This window comes from Macaca thibetana, chromosome 13 (assembly GCF_024542745.1).
Source record: "Macaca thibetana thibetana isolate TM-01 chromosome 13, ASM2454274v1, whole genome shotgun sequence".
NCBI classification, from domain to species: domain Eukaryota; kingdom Metazoa; phylum Chordata; class Mammalia; order Primates; family Cercopithecidae; genus Macaca; species Macaca thibetana.
In genome coordinates, this window is record NC_065590.1 from 16,164,131 (window position 1) to 16,182,778 (window position 18,648).

General features: G+C 41.2%; 1 protein-coding gene across 5 annotated transcripts in view; it reads right to left on the reverse strand.

Annotated features, from left to right (window-relative positions):
- Positions 1 to 18,648, reverse strand: part of TMEM87B (transmembrane protein 87B) — a 73,552-nt gene that overhangs the window by 37,316 nt on the left and 17,588 nt on the right. For 4 of the 5 annotated variants that reach the window (XM_050753043.1, XM_050753046.1, XM_050753041.1 and 1 more), the window contains 4 exons: positions 14,734 to 14,825; positions 11,600 to 11,731; positions 4,086 to 4,136; positions 1,454 to 1,544 (listed from right to left, as the gene is read on the reverse strand). In XM_050753043.1, coding sequence (XP_050609000.1) covers positions 1,454 to 1,544; positions 4,086 to 4,136; positions 11,600 to 11,731; positions 14,734 to 14,825 — 366 coding nt within the window. Of the gene's footprint in view, positions 1 to 1,453; positions 1,545 to 4,085; positions 4,137 to 11,599; positions 11,732 to 14,733; positions 14,826 to 17,694; positions 17,859 to 18,648 lie in introns of all 5 variants that reach the window. The other variant, XM_050753044.1, reaches the window with a different exon arrangement.

Sequence of the window (18,648 nt, forward strand, 5' to 3'; positions counted from 1 at the left end):
TCCACCCTGTGAGAGTGGACTGGTTGTCCCCTGATGTGCTTCCTGCCCTTCCATCCTTTCTGCCATGTGAGAACACATCGTTTAAGGTGCCATCTAGGAAGCAGACACCAGGGCCCTAACCAGACACCAAACTTGCTGGCACCTTAGTCTTAGACATCCCAGCCTCCAGAACTGTGGGGAAATAAATTTCTGTTCTTTATAAATTACCCAGTGTCAAGTATTCTATTATAGCAGCACAAACAGACTAAGACAGCTAGGTGACAGAATGGCATCAGGGTCCCTGCTCCCTCTAACTGGCACAGTCTGGCTCACGATGCCATCTCCAGAAGGAAGCCTTACCTCATACTCTTCCAGAGCAGCCACCTTGCCAGCTTCCCTCCAAGGGCCATGCAGTACACCAGACCGTGCCTCCTCTGCAGCAATGCCTACCTCACCTGATTGGTTTCTGTCTGCTGACTGGCTGAATCAGAACAGTATCAAATCCCCAGGGCCCTCACATGCTGATGGCCCAGCAGACACCCACTACGGAAAACATCAGCCAATGTGATTCTAGAATATGTGAAAACATTCATTCTCTTGAAAACTGCTTATTGCAAGTCTACTTTTGTGGCACTAAGGAACCACAGCTTAACAAGGCACAGAGGGTCTAACTTACAGTGGTGGGGGTGCCTCACAGACCATAGAAGCCACATGCTGGCAGATATGCTGCTTCTACTCCTGGGCTACAGACAGATCCTTTAAAATAAAATTTGTCAAATAATAAAAATCTTAAATCCCTGATGATGGCCATTTTCAAGAAACAGAGAACATAACCTACTTGAAATACAACTAAAATGTTGCCTACACATTTCTACATGTTAAAACATTTTTTTTAATCTGAAAGAATGGGGAATTTTATATCCCACTATGAAGTTTGAAATTTTTTTTTTTTTTGAGACGGAGGCTGTCTCTGTCACCCAGGCTGGAGTGCAGTGGCTGGATCTCAGCTCACTGCAAGCTCCGCCTCCCGGGTTTACGCCATTCTCCTGCCTCAGCCTCCCGAGTAGCTGGGACTACAGGTGCCCGCCACCTCGCCCGGCTAGTTTTTGTATTTTTTAGTAGAGACGGGGTTTCACCGTGTTAGCCACGATGGTCTCGATCTCCTGACCTTGTGATCCACCCGTCTCGGCCTCCCAAAGTGCTGGGATTACAGGCTTGAGCCACCACGCCCGGCCTGAAGTTTGAAATTTTAAAAATGTATCTTAACACGGTAAAAATTTCAATCTATTAAAAAATAAATAGTATCATTAAGAGAGCTTAATGTTACATTTTAAGTATCTAAAATAAATGTATGATTAACAGAAATTCATTTTTGAATGATGTATTTGAAACAGAGAATGTTGACTCAGGTCAGTGACAAAAATACAAAATACAGAAAATGCAGATAGTAAACATGCATGCAGTTTAACTATACCGTTCAAATTCCAGCTTGCATCTGTATTCTCCGTTTTAATGGAAACAATAAAGATATGAAACCCATCTTTTTGAGTTCTGGCTACCACATCCTGAAATAGAGATTAAAAAAATTCTTCACATTATTTTCAACAAATTGCTATATAATATAGCCGAACAACTTTTTGCCATATTTTAAAATAATTGAATTGGGTTACTTTCTAAAATTTTTTTTTCTTTTTTTTCGAGATTGGGGGTCTCACCATATTGCCCAGGCTGGTCTCAAACTCCTGACCTCATGTGATCCTCCTGCTTTGGCCTCCCAAAGTGCTGGGATTACAGGTGTGAGCCACTGTGCCCAGCTGTATTGGGTTTCTTTTAAACACACACACACACACACACACACACACACACACACACACACACACACACACACACACACACACACACACAAAAACAGAAAAGGAATGGCAGGCAGTGGAAGGATAGCTATTTCTCTTATTTTTTAGACACCATCCTCCCAGACCTAAAAAGGTAAAGGAGGAAAGAAGCTTTTCTCATTCTTCAATGTTTTCTATCTTTTATATTTTTACAGGTTCCCTCTAATATTACCATTCTATATATTGTTCAATATTATCAATAAAAAACTTTTTCTAGGGCTGAGCAGGGTGACTCACGCCTGTAATCCCAGCACTTTGGGAGGCCAAGGCGGGTGGATCACTTGAGCACAGGAGTTTGAAACCAGCCTGGCTAATGTGGCAAAACCCTGTCTCTACTAAAAATACAAAAATTAGCCAGGCGTGGTGGTAGGCACCTGTAGTCCCAGCTACTTAGGAGGCTGAGGTAGAAGAATTGCTTGAACCCGGGAAGTGGAGGTTGCAGTGAGCTGAGATCACACCACTGCACACCAGCCTAGGTGACAGAGCGAGACTATGTCTCAAAAACAACCTTTCTTTTCTACTATTACTCTTCTCATATTTTATCCTAATATTATCAAACATTTTGTTTTATTTAAATGTGTGGTTTTTATTAATTTATTTATTGAGATGGAGTCTCGCTCTGTCGCCCAGGCTGGAGTGCAGTGGTGCGATCTTGGCTCACTGCAACCTCAGCCTCCTGGGTTCAAACAATTCTTGTGCCTCAGCCTCCGAGTAGCTGGGATTCCAGGCACCCGCCACCACACCCCGCCTAATGTGTGCTTTTTAAATTGAATTGGGGGAAGAGGAAGTTAGATAACATTGTCAGAAATGACTCAGATTAAGTACATAAGCTAAATGATTCAAATTTCTTAAGGTACTATGTTACTTGCAATTCCACTAAGGAATAAAACTTCCCACTGTAATGCTTGTAAATTCTCCAATGCCCTCCCAAAACTGGACCACGCTTTTTATACTCCACTTTCCTGAATATTTCCTGAATATTTCCTATCCATTTCTTTCATTTCCTACTTCCCATGATATGACAGATTTTGTACAAAGTTTGTCCTGGCCATTGCAGAACAAGTGCCTTTCCATTATCAGACTTCTTAAAGATGGCTGAAGAGAAAACATGAAGAGTCACAGTATAAAAGCAAACATGAAGCTCTCCCAACCCTGCTTTTAGTCCCTACACATAACTCCCAACCCTTTCGACCTCTTACTCAGTCTTCTAACTTTTAGTAATTCCCCAAAATGCCAAAATTTCCCTCCCACATGCTACATTCATGGTTTCTATTTCTTTAAATCCTTAATGACAAGCACAGCCCATTGCTATGCTGTCTTGATATTTAGAGGGAGAATTTCATTTTTTAAAGAAAAGAAAGGCTGCATAGAAATTCATCTTAAATTGCTTTAAGAATATTTTTAAGGCTGGGCGCGGTGGCTCAAGCCTGTAATCCCAGCACTTTGGGAGGCCGAGACGGGCGGATCACGAGGTCAGGAGATCGAGACCATCCTGGCTGACACGGTGAAACCCCGTCTCTACTAAAAAATACAAAAAACTAGCTGGGCGTGGTGGCGAGCGCCTGTAGTCCCAGCTACTCGGGAGGCTGAGGCAGGAGAATGGCGTAAACCCGGGAGGCGGAGCTTGCAGTGAGCTGAGATCCGGCCACTGCACTCCAGCCTGGGCCACAGAGCGAGACTCCGTCTCAAAAAAAAAAAAAAAAAGAATATTTTTAGACAAAGATAGAAACAGTATATACAAAATTCATAAAGACATATATAAGAAAACTTTTTTTTTGAGACAGAGTCTTGCTCTGTCACCCAGGCTGAAGTTTAGTGGTGCAATTTCAGCTCGCTGCAACCTCCACCTCCCAGGTTCAAGTGACTCTCATGCCTCAGCCTCCCAAGTAGCTGGGATTACAGGTATGTACCACCATGCCTGGCTAATTGTTATATTTTTAGTAGAGATAAGGCTTTGCCATGTTGGCCAGGCTGGTCTCAAACTCCTGGCCTTAAGCAATCTACCTGCCTCAGCCTCCAAAAGTGCTGGGATTGCAAGCAGGAGCCACCGCACCTGGCCTGAAAACATATGGTTTTAAATAATGTTTCCTTTTCCTTCCACAATTCTAATAACCCTACTATATATCACTGTCTAAGTGTTTATCCATTAGCAACCTTTTTCAGTCTTATAATAACTTACGTATATTTGATTTAAAGACAAATCAAACTGCTTACCGTTGATCTTTCCTGGTTTGAAACATTTCTGATATTTATTAGTTCTTTATTCTGGAAAAAAGAGTAAATAATGCTATTTTATACTGCTGCATTTCTATGGAGAAAAGTTGTTTTAATAATTAAGGAAAAAAAGTTAGAAGAAAAATGAAAAATTAAAAGCTAAACATCAAAGAACAAATCTCACTGTATCCCAGACACAAGTAACAAAGTTCTGCTTTTGAAAAATTACCCCTATTATATAAAGAGACTGAACCTATGACTCACTGATGCTCCTGAAAGAGATGGGAGAATGGAAGCAAGGTGAAAAACCTATTTCAGTGTATCATCCATGAGAACTTTCCCAACCTAGCCAGAGGGGCCAACATTCAAATTCAGGAAATGCAAAGAACCCCCACAAGACACTTCACAAGAAGATCATCCCCAAGACACATAAATCATCAGATTCTCCAAGGTCAAAATGAAGAAAAATGTTAAAGGCACCTAGAAAGAAAGGTCAGGTCACCCACAAAGGAAAGTCCATCAGATTAACACCAAGCCTCTTCGCAGAAACCCTACAAGGAGAAGAGAATTGGAGGCCTATGTTCAACATTCTTAAAGAAAAGAAATTCCAACCAAGAATTTTATGTCCAGCCAAACTAAGCCTCATAAGTGAAGGGGAAATAAGACACTTTTTAGACAAGCAAATGCTGAGGGAATTCATTCAGACCTGCCTTACAAGAGCTCCTGAAAGAAGCACTAAATATGGAAAAACCATTACCAGCCACTTTATACTTTACCACTATAAAGTAACCACACAAATGAGTCTGCATAATAACCAGCTAACCACAATATCAATGCTAAAAGCCTCAATTATAAGCTGGATAAAGAAGCAAGACCCAATGGCTTGCCGTCTTCAAGAGACCCATCTTACATGCAATGACACCCAAAGGCTCAAAATAAAGGGTTGGAGAAAAATCTATCAAGCAAATGGAAAACAGAAAAAAAGCAGAGGTTGCAGGCCTAATTTCAGACAAAACAGACATTAAACCAACAAAGATCAAAAAAGACAAAGAAGGGCATTATGTAGCCGTAAAGGGTTCAATTCAACGAGAAGACTTAACTATCTTAAATACATACGCACCCAACACGGGAGTACCCAGATTCATAAAGCAAGTTCTTAGAGATGTTTAAAGAGACTTACACTCCCACACAATAACAGTGAGAGACTTTCCAACTGAAAGTATTAGACAGATCACTGAGGCATAAAATTAACAAAGATATTCAGGACCTGAACTCAACACTGGATCAAATGGAGCTGATAGACATCTACAGAACTCTTCACCCAAAAATAACAGAATATACACTCTTCTCATCTCTGCATGGCACATACTCTAAAATCAGCCAATCAGAAATAAAACAATGCTCAGAAAATGCAAAAGAACCAAAATCATACCAACCACTCTCTCAGACCATAACAATAAAATTGGAAATCGAGATTAAGAAAATATTTCAAAACCATACAATTGCATGGATATTAAACAACCTGCTCCTGAATGACTTGTGGGTGAATAATGAAATTAAGGCAAAAATCAAGAAGTTCTTTGAAACTAATGAGAACAAAGATACAACATACCAGAATCTCTGGGACATAGCTAAGGCAATGTGAAGAGGGAAATGTATAGCACTAAACACCCACATTGAAAAGTTGAAAAGATCTTGACTGGGCACGGTGGCTCACACCTGTAATGCCAGTACTTTGGGAGGCTGAGGCGGGTGGATTACCTGAGGTCAGGAGTTCGAGACCAGCCTGGCCAACATGGTGAAACCTCGTGTCTACTAAAAATACAAAAATTAGCTGGGTGTGGTGGTGGGTGCCTATAATCCCAGCTACTCGGGAGGCTGAGGCAGGAGAATTGCTTGAACCTGGGAGGTGGAGTGAGCCGAGATCACGCCACTGCCCTCCAGCCTGGGCAACAGAGACTCTTGTCTCAAAAAAAAAAAAAAAAAAAAGAGTTATAAAGATCTCAAATTAATTAACAACCTAACGTCACAACTAAAAGAACTAGTGAAGCAAGAGCAAACCAACCTCAAAGCTAGCAGAAGACAAGAAATAACCAAAATCAGAGCTGAACTAAAGGAGACAGAGACATGAAAAACCATTCGAAAGATCAATGAATCCAGGAGCTGTTTTTTTGAAAAAATTAATAAGATAGACTGCCAGGTAGGCTAATAAAGAAGAAAAGACAGAGGATCCAATAAACTTAATTAGAAATGACAAAAGGAATGTTACCACTAACCCCACAGAAATACAAATAACCATCAGAAAATACTATCAACACCTCTATGCACACAAACTAGAAAATTTAGAATAAATGGATAAATTACTGGACACATACACCCTCCCAAGACTAAACCAGGAAGAAACTGATTCCCTGAACAGACCAATAAGAAACTCTGAAATGGAAATAGCCTACACCAAAAAAAGGCCAAAGACCAGATGGATTCACAGCTAAATTCTACTAGAAGTACAAAGAAGAGCTGGTACCATTCCTACTGAAACTATTCCAAAAAATTGAGGAGGGACTCCTCCCCAACTCATTCTATAAGGCCAGTAGTATTCTGATACCAAAACATAGCAGAGACATGACAAAAGAAGGCTTCACGCCAATATCTTCGATGAACATTGATGCAAAAATCCTCAACAAAATACCAGCAAACCAAATCCAGCAGCACATCAAAAAGTTAATGTACCGTGATCAAGCAGGCTTTACCCCTGGGATGCAAGGTAGGTTCAACACATGCAAATCAATAAACACCATTTATTACATAAAGAGAATTAAAGACAAAAACCACATGATCAACTCAATAGATACAGAAAAGGCTTTCGATAAAATACAACATCCTTTCATGTTAAAAACTCTCAATAAACTAGGCATTGAGGGAACAGACCTCAAAATAGTAAGAGTCATCTATGACAAACTCATAGCCAACATCATACTGAATGGGCAAAAGCTGGAAGCATTTTCCTTGACATCAGGCACAAGACAAAGATGCCCTCTCTCACCACTCCTATTCAACATGGTATTGGAAGTCCTGGCCAGAGCAATCAAGTAAGAGAAAGAAATACAGGGCACCCAAATAGGAAGAGAGGCAGTCAAACTATCCCTGTTTGCAGACAACATGATTATATATCTAGAAAACCCCATACTCTCTGCCTGAAAGCTCCTTGAGCTGATAAGCAACTTCAGCAAAGTTTTGGGATACAAAATCAACATATAAAAATCACTAGCGGCTGGGCATGGTGGCTTACTCCTGTAATTCCAGCACTTTGGGAGGCCAAGGTGGGAGGATCACTTAAGGTCAGGAGTTTGAGAGCAGCCTGGCCAACATGGTGAAACCCCACCTCTACTAAAAAAAAAAAAAAATACAAAAATTAGCTGGACATGGTGGCAGGTGCCTGTAATCCCAGCTACTCAGGAGGCTGAGGCAGGAGAACTGCTTGAACCTGGAAGGCAGAGGTTGCAATGAGCCAAGACTGCACAACTGCACTCCAGCCTGGATGATGGAACGGGGTGGGGGGCGGGGGGACAGTGCAATCCCATAGGAATACAGTTAACCAGGGAGGTGAATGATCTCCACAATGAGAAAACACTGCTCAAAGAAATCAGAGACGACACAAACAAATGGAAAGATGTTCCATGTTCGGCCAGGCGCAGTGGCTCATGCATGTAATCCCAGCACTTTGGGAGGCCAAGGTGGGCGCATCATGAGGTCAAGAGATCGAGACCATCCTGGCTAGCACAGTGAAAACCCGTCTGTACTAAAAAAAAAAACAAAAAAACAAAACATTAGCCGGGCATGGTGGCGGGTGCCTGTAGTCCCAGCTACTCAGGAGGCTGAGACAGGAGAATGGCGTGAACCCGGGAGGCAGAGGTTGCAGTGAGTGGAGATTGCGCCACTGCACTCCAGCCTGGGTGACACAGCGAGACTCCATCTCAAAAAACAGAAACAAGAAAGATGTTCCATACTCATGGATATGAAGAATTAATACTGTTAAAACGGCCCTGCTGCCCAAAGCAGTTTACAGATTCAATGCTATTCCTATTAAGCTACCAATGACATTTTTCACAAAACTGAAAAATACAATTTTAAAATTCATATGGACCCAGAAGAGAGCCTAAGTAGCCAAGGCAATCCTAACCAAAATGAACAAAGCTGGAGGCATCACACTACCTGACTTTAAACTATACCACAGGGCTATAGTAACCAAAACAGCTTGGTACTGGTAAAAATAGGACAGACACACAGACCAGTGGAACAGAATAGAGAGCCCAGAAATATGGGTGAACACCTATAATAATTTGGTCTTTAATAAAGTTGACAAAAACAAACAATGGGGAAAAGACTCCCTATTCAATAAATGGTGCTAGAATAACTGGCTAGCCATATGCAGAAGATTGAAACTGGACCCTATGCTTACATCATACACAAAAATCAACTCAAGATGGATTAAAGAGTTAAATGTAAAACTTAAAACTATGAAAACCCTGGAAGACAACCTAGACAATACCATTCTGGACGTAGGAATAGGTGACGATTTCATGACAAAGTTGCCAAAAGCAATCGCAACAAAAGCAAAAATTGACAAATAGGATCTAACTAAACTAAAGAGTTTCCGCACAGCAAAAGAAACTATCAACAGAGTAAAAAGACAACCTACGGAATGGGAGAAAATATTTGCAAGCTATGCATCTGACAAAGGTCTATTATCTGGCGTGTATAAGGAACTTAAACAAATTTACAAGAAAAAAAACAAAAAAAAATTTTTAAGTGGGCAAAGGACATGACCAGACACTTTTCAAAGGAAGACATACATACGGCCAACGAGCATATTTTAAAAAGTTCAATATCACTGATCATCAGAGAAATGCAAATCAAAACCACAATGAGATACCATCTCACACCAGTCAGAATGGCTATTATTAAAAAGCCAAAATATAACAGATGCTGGCAAGGTTGTGGAGAAAAGGGAATGCTTATACACTGCTGGTGGGAGTACAAATTGGTTCAACCATTGTGGAAAGCAGTGTGGCAATTCCTCCAAGAGCTGAAAACAGAACTACCACTTGACACAGCAATCCCACTACTGGGTATATACCCAAAGGAATATAAACCGTTCTGTCATAAACACACATGCACACATATGTCCACTGCAGCACCATTCACATTGCCAAAGATATGGAATCAACCTAAATTCCCATCAATGGTAGACTGGATGAAGAAAATGTGGTAGATATACATCATGTAATAATATGCAGACATAAAAAAGGAGATCGTGTCCTTTGCAGGGACATGGATGGAGCTGGAAGACATTTTCCTTAGCAAACACAGGAACAGAAAACCAAATACCGCATATTCTCACTTATAAGGGGTAGCTAAATGATGAGAGAACGGACACAAAGAGGGGAACAGCAGATACAAAGAGGGGAACAGTGGACACAAAGAGGGGAACAGCGGATACAGAAGGGGGAAGATCAGACACAAAGAGGGGAACAGCAGACACAAAGAGGGGAACAGCAGACACAAAGAGGGGCCTACTTAAGGGTGAAGGTTGGGAGGAGGTAGAGGAGCAGAAAGTATAACTATTGGGTACTAAATTTAGTACCTAGGTCACATAAATATGTACAACAAATTCCTCTGACATGAGTTTATGATATAACAAACCTGCACATGTACCCCTGAAAATAAAAGTTAAAAAATAAAAATAAAACTTACTCCTTAATGAGGATAATGTTGCCACTGGCAGGGAAAGTGTTAGGAACTAAAAGGGAGTTCTAGGTGCTAAAATGTTCTACAATTCATCAGGGTCTACATGGATGTGCTCAGTTTTTTGTTGTTTGTTCATTTTTTTGAGACATAGTCTCGCTCTGTCGCCCAGGCTGGAGTACAGTGTCATGATCTCGGCTCACTGCAAGCTCCGCCTCCTGGGTTCACACCATTCTCCTGTCTCAAACTCCCAAGTAGCTGGGACTACAGGCGCCCAACACCACGCCTGGCTAATTTTTTGTATTTGTAGTAGAGATGAAGTTTCACTGTGTTAGCCAGGATGCTCTCGATCTCCTGACTTCATGATCCACCCGCCTCGGCTCCCAAAGTGCTGGGATTACGGGCATCAGCCACCATGCCCAGCCTTTTAAAAATTCATTGAGGGGTACACTGATGTGTACTTTTCTGTGTTTGTTATATTTCAACACATCTTAAAGAGAACTCCTTTAAAACTTTTACTAAAGACATTTTTACTTCAGAATTTACAAAAGAACAAAAAATAAATTTAAATGCCCCATAATCTCACTACCCACGGCTGACTGCTGGGTTTTTTTTTGAGACCAAGTCTCACTCTTGTCCCCCAGTCTGGAGTGCAATGGTACGATCTCGGCTCACTGCAACCTCTGCCTCCTGGGTTCAAGTGATTCTCCTGCCTCAGGCTCCCGAGTAGCTGGGATTACAGGTGCACACCACCACGCCCAGCTAATTTTTTGTATTTTAAGTAGAGACAGGGTTTCACCATGTTGGCTACGCTGGTCTAGAACTCCTGACCTCAGGTGATCCACCCACCTCAGCCTCCCAAAGTGCTGGGATTACAGGCTGAGCCACCACGCCCAGCCGACTGCTGTTAATCATTTTAGAATCTAAGCTCCCACACTGGGAGAGAGAAAAGGCATAAAGGAGGAGGTGGTGTTGACTGTGTCAAATGCTGATAAGTCAAGACTTTTGGTAAGAGGAACAGACCATTGGATTTAACAACATGGAAGTCACTGTGAGCTGTTTTGACTAGAGCTGTTTTGATGGGATGATGGATGCAAAGGTCTGACTGCAGCTGACAGAAGGAAGAGTGAGGGATAAATTGGAGGTAGCAGATATAAAAGACCCTTGCAAGGATGTTGCCAAAATAAGTTGCAAGGAAATGGAACAATGGTATCAGTATCCTAATCTTTCTTTTTTTTGAGATGGAGTCTCGCTCTGTTGCCCAGGCTGGAGTGCAGTGGTGCAATCATGGTTCAATGCAACCTCCTCCTCACAGGTTCAAGCAATTCTCATGCCTCAGCCACCCGAGTAGCTGGGACTACGGGCACACGCCACCACACCCAGCTAATTTTTGCATTTTTAGTAGAGATGGGCTTTCACCAGGCTGGTCTCAAACTCCTGACCTCAGGTAATCCACCCACCTCAGTCTCCCAAAGTGCTGGGATTACAGCTGTGAGCCACTGCGCCCAGCCAAGTATCTTACCTCTTACGTACTACTATACACACAAACTAAACCTAAAAATTTACAAGTTAACCACCTTTATCAAAATCCTGAAAAACAGTACTTCCGTTGATACTTGTATTCCCTGGGAATAAAATAAACTTTCTTTTAACATGGCAAGTCAGATACCACCTTTATCAAAATTCTGATAAAACATTACTTCAGCTGATACTTGTATTCACTGGGAATAAAATAAACTTTATTTCAACATGGCAAGTCAGATACTCACATTCAAAGAGGGAAACACCTGTGAATCACTGTTGCAATCTAAATTTTCATTTTTTGTTGTCCAACAGTTGTCATTCTTCAAATAATGACAAAAGTCTTCATCAACACTAAGTTTATGTTTTTGGGACAGCTCCTATATAAGGTAAAATTCTATGTTATAATTTATTCCCACACTTCTTATCCTAGAATATATATAAAAGTTAATGTCTAAATAATACCAAAAGTTATATTCAGTTTGAAATACCTGGAAATATGAGGTAGAATAAAATACCAAATAAAAACTGTTTTGAATATAATTTTAATATAATTGAGATAATCATAATCTTTTAGCCATTCCAGTGTGTTCAGATACAGTAACACATGACACAAGCATACTCACAGTAAGAAAATTGACTAAGATACTACAAGGAAATAGTTCCCAGAGAAATAAAACATACTTTGTTCTGGGGCTACTTGTATTTTATCCCATGTGTAAGAGATTTTACAGAGAAAGAAAGCAGCATTCAACTACAAAAAAAGAGAAAGCAAACAGTAACATACAGCAAAGGTAGCTGAGTGCAGAGGAGATGCTCATTTACACAACTACCTGAGGTTCCTGGCATCCTTGAAGGGATGAATGAACCAGGCTCCTTCATGGCAGCTCCCAGTCATCAAAAAAAGTGGAGTTGGCTCCCACAGACCAAATATGGGACAATTTGAGCCAAATAAATAAAAACAGTAATAGATTATAACCTATATAACAAAGTAAAAATCAACGAGTCCAACCTGATGACTGACAGGTAAGACAGATTGGTTAGGGGAGTAGAGGGAGTACATCCTTATAGTAGAATGTTAATAAATGAAGAAGAAAGTATGGAACTAGAAAATCACCATTCAGCAATCAGCATAGTAATGACTGACTCATCAGGCAAGAATCATGAAAGGATGCTAAAACAAGTGGCTGACGGTATGATGAAAACTACAAGATATTTACATAGATTCAAAAGTATTTCCTCAAAAGTTGTTGTTAATAACAAAGAGAAAAGTAGTAACTTTGGAATGGAAAAATCTTGCAGACACCTCCTTGACCAACTGACCAAATTAACATCACCAAAAATGAGACAAATCAGTATTCTGTGGTGTTCCTGCCAAAAATATGTAACTTGAATCTGATCATGAGTAAACATCAGAAATATTCAAATTGAGGGGCATTTTGCAAAAATAAATGGTTCGTACACTTCAAAACTATCAATGCCATGACACACCAAAAAGGGGGGAAAATCCAGATTATCAGGAACTAGAAACAAAAACAAGGAAAGGAAATGAAATGTGAACCTGAATTGGTTCCTGTACGGGCGGTGGGGTGTGTGTGCAGGGGGGCCTGCTAAAAAAGACAATATTGGGCCGGGTGCGGTGGCTCACACTTGTAATCCCAGCACTTTGGGAGGCGGAGGCGGGTGGATCACCTGAGGTCAGGAGTTCAAGACCAGCCTAGGCAACATGGTGACACCCCATCTCTACTACAAATACAAAAATTAGCTGGGAGTGGTGGCACGTGCTTGTAATCCCAGCTTCTCAGGAGGATGAGGCAGGAGAATCACTTGAGCCCGGGAGGCGGAGGTTGCAGTGAGCTGAGATCCCACCACTGCACTCCAGCCTGGGTGACAGAGCGAGACTCTGTCTCAAAAAAAAAAAAAAGAAAAGAAAAAGACAATATTGGGACACTGGTGATTTTTTTTTTTTTTTTTTTTTGAAGACAAGGTCTCACTGTCTCCCACGCTGGAGTGCAGTGGCGCAATCACAGCACACTGCAACTTTGAACTCCCGGACTCAGGGGATCCTCTGGCCTGAGCCTCCCGAACAGCTGGGACTATAGGCACATGCCACTGTGCCTGGCTAATTTTTTAATTTTTTGTAGAGACAGGGTCTCACTTGTTGCCCAGGCTGGTCTTTAACTCCTGGGCTCAAGTAATCCTCTCACTTCAGCTTCCCAAAGTGCAGGAGTTACAGGAGTGAGCCACCCTGCCCCGCTGCGAAATTTTAATAAGGTTTATATATAATAGCATCATATCAGTGTTAAATTTGAATTCTATAATTATGCTGTGAAAAACATAAATGAGTATCTCTGTTCTTAGGAAATTTACACTGAAGTATTTAGTGTGAAGGTGCAAAATATTTAGAGATAAAGCCAAAAAGGCAGTGTTCAAGGAAAATGGCATGGTTCAATCCAAACAGAAATATAATACTAACGAAAATATAGAAAGCCAGCCACAATGGCTCACGTCTATAATCCCAGAGACTCTGGAGGCTACCTGAGGCAACCTGCCAGGAGGGTCGCTTAAGCCCAGGAGTTCAAGGCTGGAGGGAGCCATGATTGCACCACTGTACTCCAGCCTGGGTGACAGAGAGAGATCTCATATTTATATGTATATGCATATACATGTACAGGTATATGTACATATATATGTATATGTATAGGTATATGCATATATACATATATAATTTTAAAAAATAAAAATATGGAAACCCATATATTATTCAAGGTAGAAGCCAAACAGGTAACAGAGAATCTGAAAAGGAAACAATCCCAAGCAACCATCATGAGAATCATGAAGAGAAACATCTTGCTGAGAGCCCACTGCACATCCCAGGAGGCAGAAACCCAGGCTTCAGAGGCAGGTGCAGGAAAAGCCTTCCTCAGCACGGCCACTTTCTCCTTCTCTCTCAGTCTCCTCTGCCTTTCCCCAGATACCTCCTTTCTTCTCCTCACCTCTTTCTGCGATCTACTTGTGCTCACTAAATCTACTTGTACTCAATACAGTTCTAGGTTCCCTATAATTTTTTTAAAAGTGAAACATTTACACTTCTTTCGCGAATTAAGCATTTATTCGTATGTACAGCATCTTTATCAATGACTCCTACGAGCCTGAATTTAAACATTTACTAACATTTTTCATAACATACAAGGCAACTAAACGCTTGTAGTCTTCTCAGCACGTAACTTGGTTTATTGCCATAAGTCCCAAAATTAATCTGTGGCACTTCTAAAACTATAATCTCTATTTCTAGCCTCCTCACTTGATGAGCTAATAAATCTTTATACTCATAATTTTCCTTCATAGCTTTATATACGTTAAAAACTTGTGTTTTACTTACTTCCAGATTAGAATACTCATTGTGACAGGTATGATACTTCAAATGCCACATTATGGTAAACTTCACAGGCCCAGAACAATGGAATGACTTAACTGTTTAGAAAAAGAAAGTCTCGTTTTACATGAATAATACATACACTCTAATATAAACTTAAGGTTTTGAGAATGCAATTAAAAACAGGCTACTTTAATGTAACAATGAGTAAAACATTACCTAATTTCTCCAAAAAGTCAGTGTAAAATGAGACAGATAAAATTCATTAAATTGTTATAGTTAACCAAAAGCTGCTGTAATTCTGCTCATTTCATCTGTAAGTCTAATATTAAATAAACTGAGTGGCCTGATATGCTAAGTCACTGCTTATTTCACTTTCAAACATTTTTCTCGCTTACATATTCATTCAAAATATACTGAGTGAGCCCCATCCTGCGTGCCAGGAAGAGCTATGACGGTAAACGAGAACAATGCCTGTCTCTGACTTAAGAGGTACTGGCGGAGAGTTTTAACAACTAAACAGGCACTTTCAATAGTCGCAGAGGCTGTGATCTGTCAAGGCAGCACTGAGCAGGTCACCTATCATAGCCCAGGAGAGCATGAAGAATGGGTTCTGGGTAAGCTAGGTGGAGGAGGAGACCTGTAACTTGAAGGAAGAGCAGGAGTTAGCCAGGTGAAGACAAGGGTGGACCATACATGTAAATGTCCAGGCTGAGTGAAGGCATGGCATGAGTGTGACCCCTGAAAATAGTCTGCTATGCTTAGAACACAGGCTGGGGAAAGGAGAAAGAGTTGAAGTTGGAGAAGAGGTGCCGGGGAAAATTCATGAGGTCTTATGCTCTGCTGAGGAGTTTGGCCTTTCTTTCGAATGATCCAGGTAAGAGGGTGATATGAATAGGCCGACTGAAAAGCATTAAGTCTGGAGTTAAGGAGAGCTCTGCCGTGAACGTCCTCATGACATGGCAGCTGGCTTACCCCAGAGTGAGTGATTAGAAAGAGAGCAAAGATGCAGCCACAGTATCTTTTATAACTTAGCCTCAGAGGGGATGTGCCATTATTTCCACCATGCTCCATCAGTCACTCAGACTGATTTTAACTCTGATAAAATGTGTTAGAGGACTACACAAGATCATGAATAACAGGAAGCAAGGATCATTGGGAGTCATCTCAAAGGCTGATAATGATGAGGAGCAAAACCAAACTGAGACCAGAGATTCAAGTTCAAGAGACTGAGGCTGGTAGATTTTCTGGGGGCAGTACCCAAGAGATGGAAGCTATATAGAGAAAGAGAAAGAGAAGTCTGCTTAGTGATACCCTGGCTGAAGGGCAGTCTGCCCATGCATGGGAAGCCCAACAATTCTCAGAGCTCGCACAGAGCTGGGAACTATTGGAGTTTCCACTAGCCAGATTAGAGAGGCCTCAGTAAATATACCAGGTATTTGGAAGACAAGCAGAAAGACCACACCACAGAAGTACTGCTAAGCTTGCCCTAGACAAAAGGCTACTGCAAAAGAACTTAACAAGAAAACTGGAAAGCATCAAACAGACCCACGAGGAACTTATATGTCTGCTAGAACAAAGCTGTTAAAGGACTACAACGTCCTCCAGCACTCGAGAATGTAAAATTCACGATCTTGACCGACCAAACAAACAAGAAGCCTGCTTGGATTTTGATTGGGATTAAACTGAATTTATAGATCAATCTGGGGAGAACTGACAGTATGATGTTTGCTACAGATTTTTCATAGATGCCCTTTCTCAGGTTGAGGAAGTTTCCTTCTACTTCTAACTTTCTTAGAGTTTCTATCATGAATGGGTGTTGAATTTTTTTCAAATGCTTTTTCTGTATACTTTGAGATGATCATATGGTACACATCTTATATTCTGTTAATATGGTGAATTACATTGAGAGATTTTTTTAGCACAGGCTCCACATGACTTGAATGAGACAGCAGAAAAGAGGTTGCCTTTAAAAAGCCAGATATCTGATCTCCCAAATGGCATGGACATATATCCAAGGGACCAGTCCTTAGCTTTATAAGCACTAAAATCTGGCTCTGTGAAAACACAGATTCTCATCTCACCCTTTCCCGATGGCAGATGTATAAATGAGAATGCTCAATTACTCACTTCCAATGAACAGAAACTGTAAACTGGACTAGTAATGATCAACTCTTTCCCTTCAACATGCCTCCCTGGAGGCCCAATACGGATGAGAAGGTGATTTGGTGAGCATGGCACCAGAACAAAGAGGCTCAGGTGGATGCTATATCCACACCTGCCAGTCCCGTGTCATAGCTGTGGTCACGGTTCAAGGAAACCTCTCTCCCAACAATGCTGATGGACATGACCAGCATTTGCCTGACTAAACCCCAGTTTTATTATGCTCTTAAATCCCTCATGCTGTCCCTTCCTTTCTTTAGATAAGTTAATAACAATGTCAGGCCGGGCGCGGTGGCTCAAGCCTGTAATCCCAGCACTTTGGGAGGCCGAGACGGGTGGATCACGAGGTCAGGAGATCGAGACCATCCTGGCTAACACGGTGAAACCCCATCTCTACTAAAAAAATACAAAAAACTAGCCGGGCGAGGTGGCGGGCGCCTGTAGTCCCAGCTACTCAGGAGGCTGAGGCAGGAGAATGGCGTAAACCCGGGAGGTGGAGCTTGCAGTGAGCTGAGATCCGGCCACTGCACCCCAGCCTGGGCGACAGAGCAAGACTCCGTCTCAAAAAAAAAAAAAAAAAAAAAAAAACAAAAACAATGTCTTGATTGTAGTCTACCCATAGGTTGATCTCAGGCATTTATAATGATTTTTAAAAATCAAATTGTTTCAGTGGCTGACATTACTTTTTTTTCCCATATAACTTTTTGTCAGCACCAGACTGAGGTTCTTTTAAATCCTCTTTGTCTAGACTTTGAGACATGAATTCATTAAATAAACAGATGCCAAAATTTTTTTCTTACTCACCTTGGACTTCAGTTTCCTCTCACCAAGCCCTTATCACCTCTGATGATTGATATTACAGAGCTGCTTTAAACCACCTCTGCTTTCTAGCTGCTGGCTAGCCTGACTTCCCTCAGGAAAGACCCATAACAGGCAGAATCGCCCCCAACAAATGAGGAGAGCATGATCTGTTGCGTGAAAGAGGAAAGAGGCATGGCTTTGGATCCTGTAGAAGCCAGTTTGCTCTACCCAGCAAAAAACTGCTCCTTATCCTGAGACTTTAACTCTGGCAACCAATTTTCCTAGTTAGGTTACTGGAAACAATAAGAGGAATTGGGCCACAGTGAATATAATCCAATGTAAATCCAGTGAAATTCCTAAAAAACCTTGGTAGTTCTGGTATATCAGTACTGACACAGAAAAGACAGTCCCTACCTAATGAATATTTTAACTTTTATCAACCTTAAAACTCTAATGAAAATGTTATCCAGCAATTTTTACTTCTTACAAGGATATGTACATTTTGAAAATTTTCAAGGCCATAATGGGTTTATCATAATCATGACATTTCATATATTCATAAAAACAATTTATCCAGTTTTAAAAATCTGAGACTCAAAGTCAAATTTCACAAAAACCAAATGCTTTTTTGCTTATTAGACTTTAATTATAATTTTCATAAAATGATTCATATTACGTTTTCTGAAAGAGGATCAGAAAAATCCATTCTTGTGGGCCACGCACAGTGGCTCATGCCTGTAATCCCAGCACTTTGGGAGGCTGAGGTGGGTGGATTACCTGGGGTCAGCAGTTCAAGACCAGCCTGGCCAACACGGTGAAACCCCATCTCTACTAAAAATACAAAAATTAGCCGGGTGTGGTGGCGTTCAGCTGTAATCTCAGCTACTACGGAGGCTGAGGCAGGAGAATCACTTGAACCTGGGAGGCGGGGTTTGCAGTGAGCCAAGATCGTGCCAT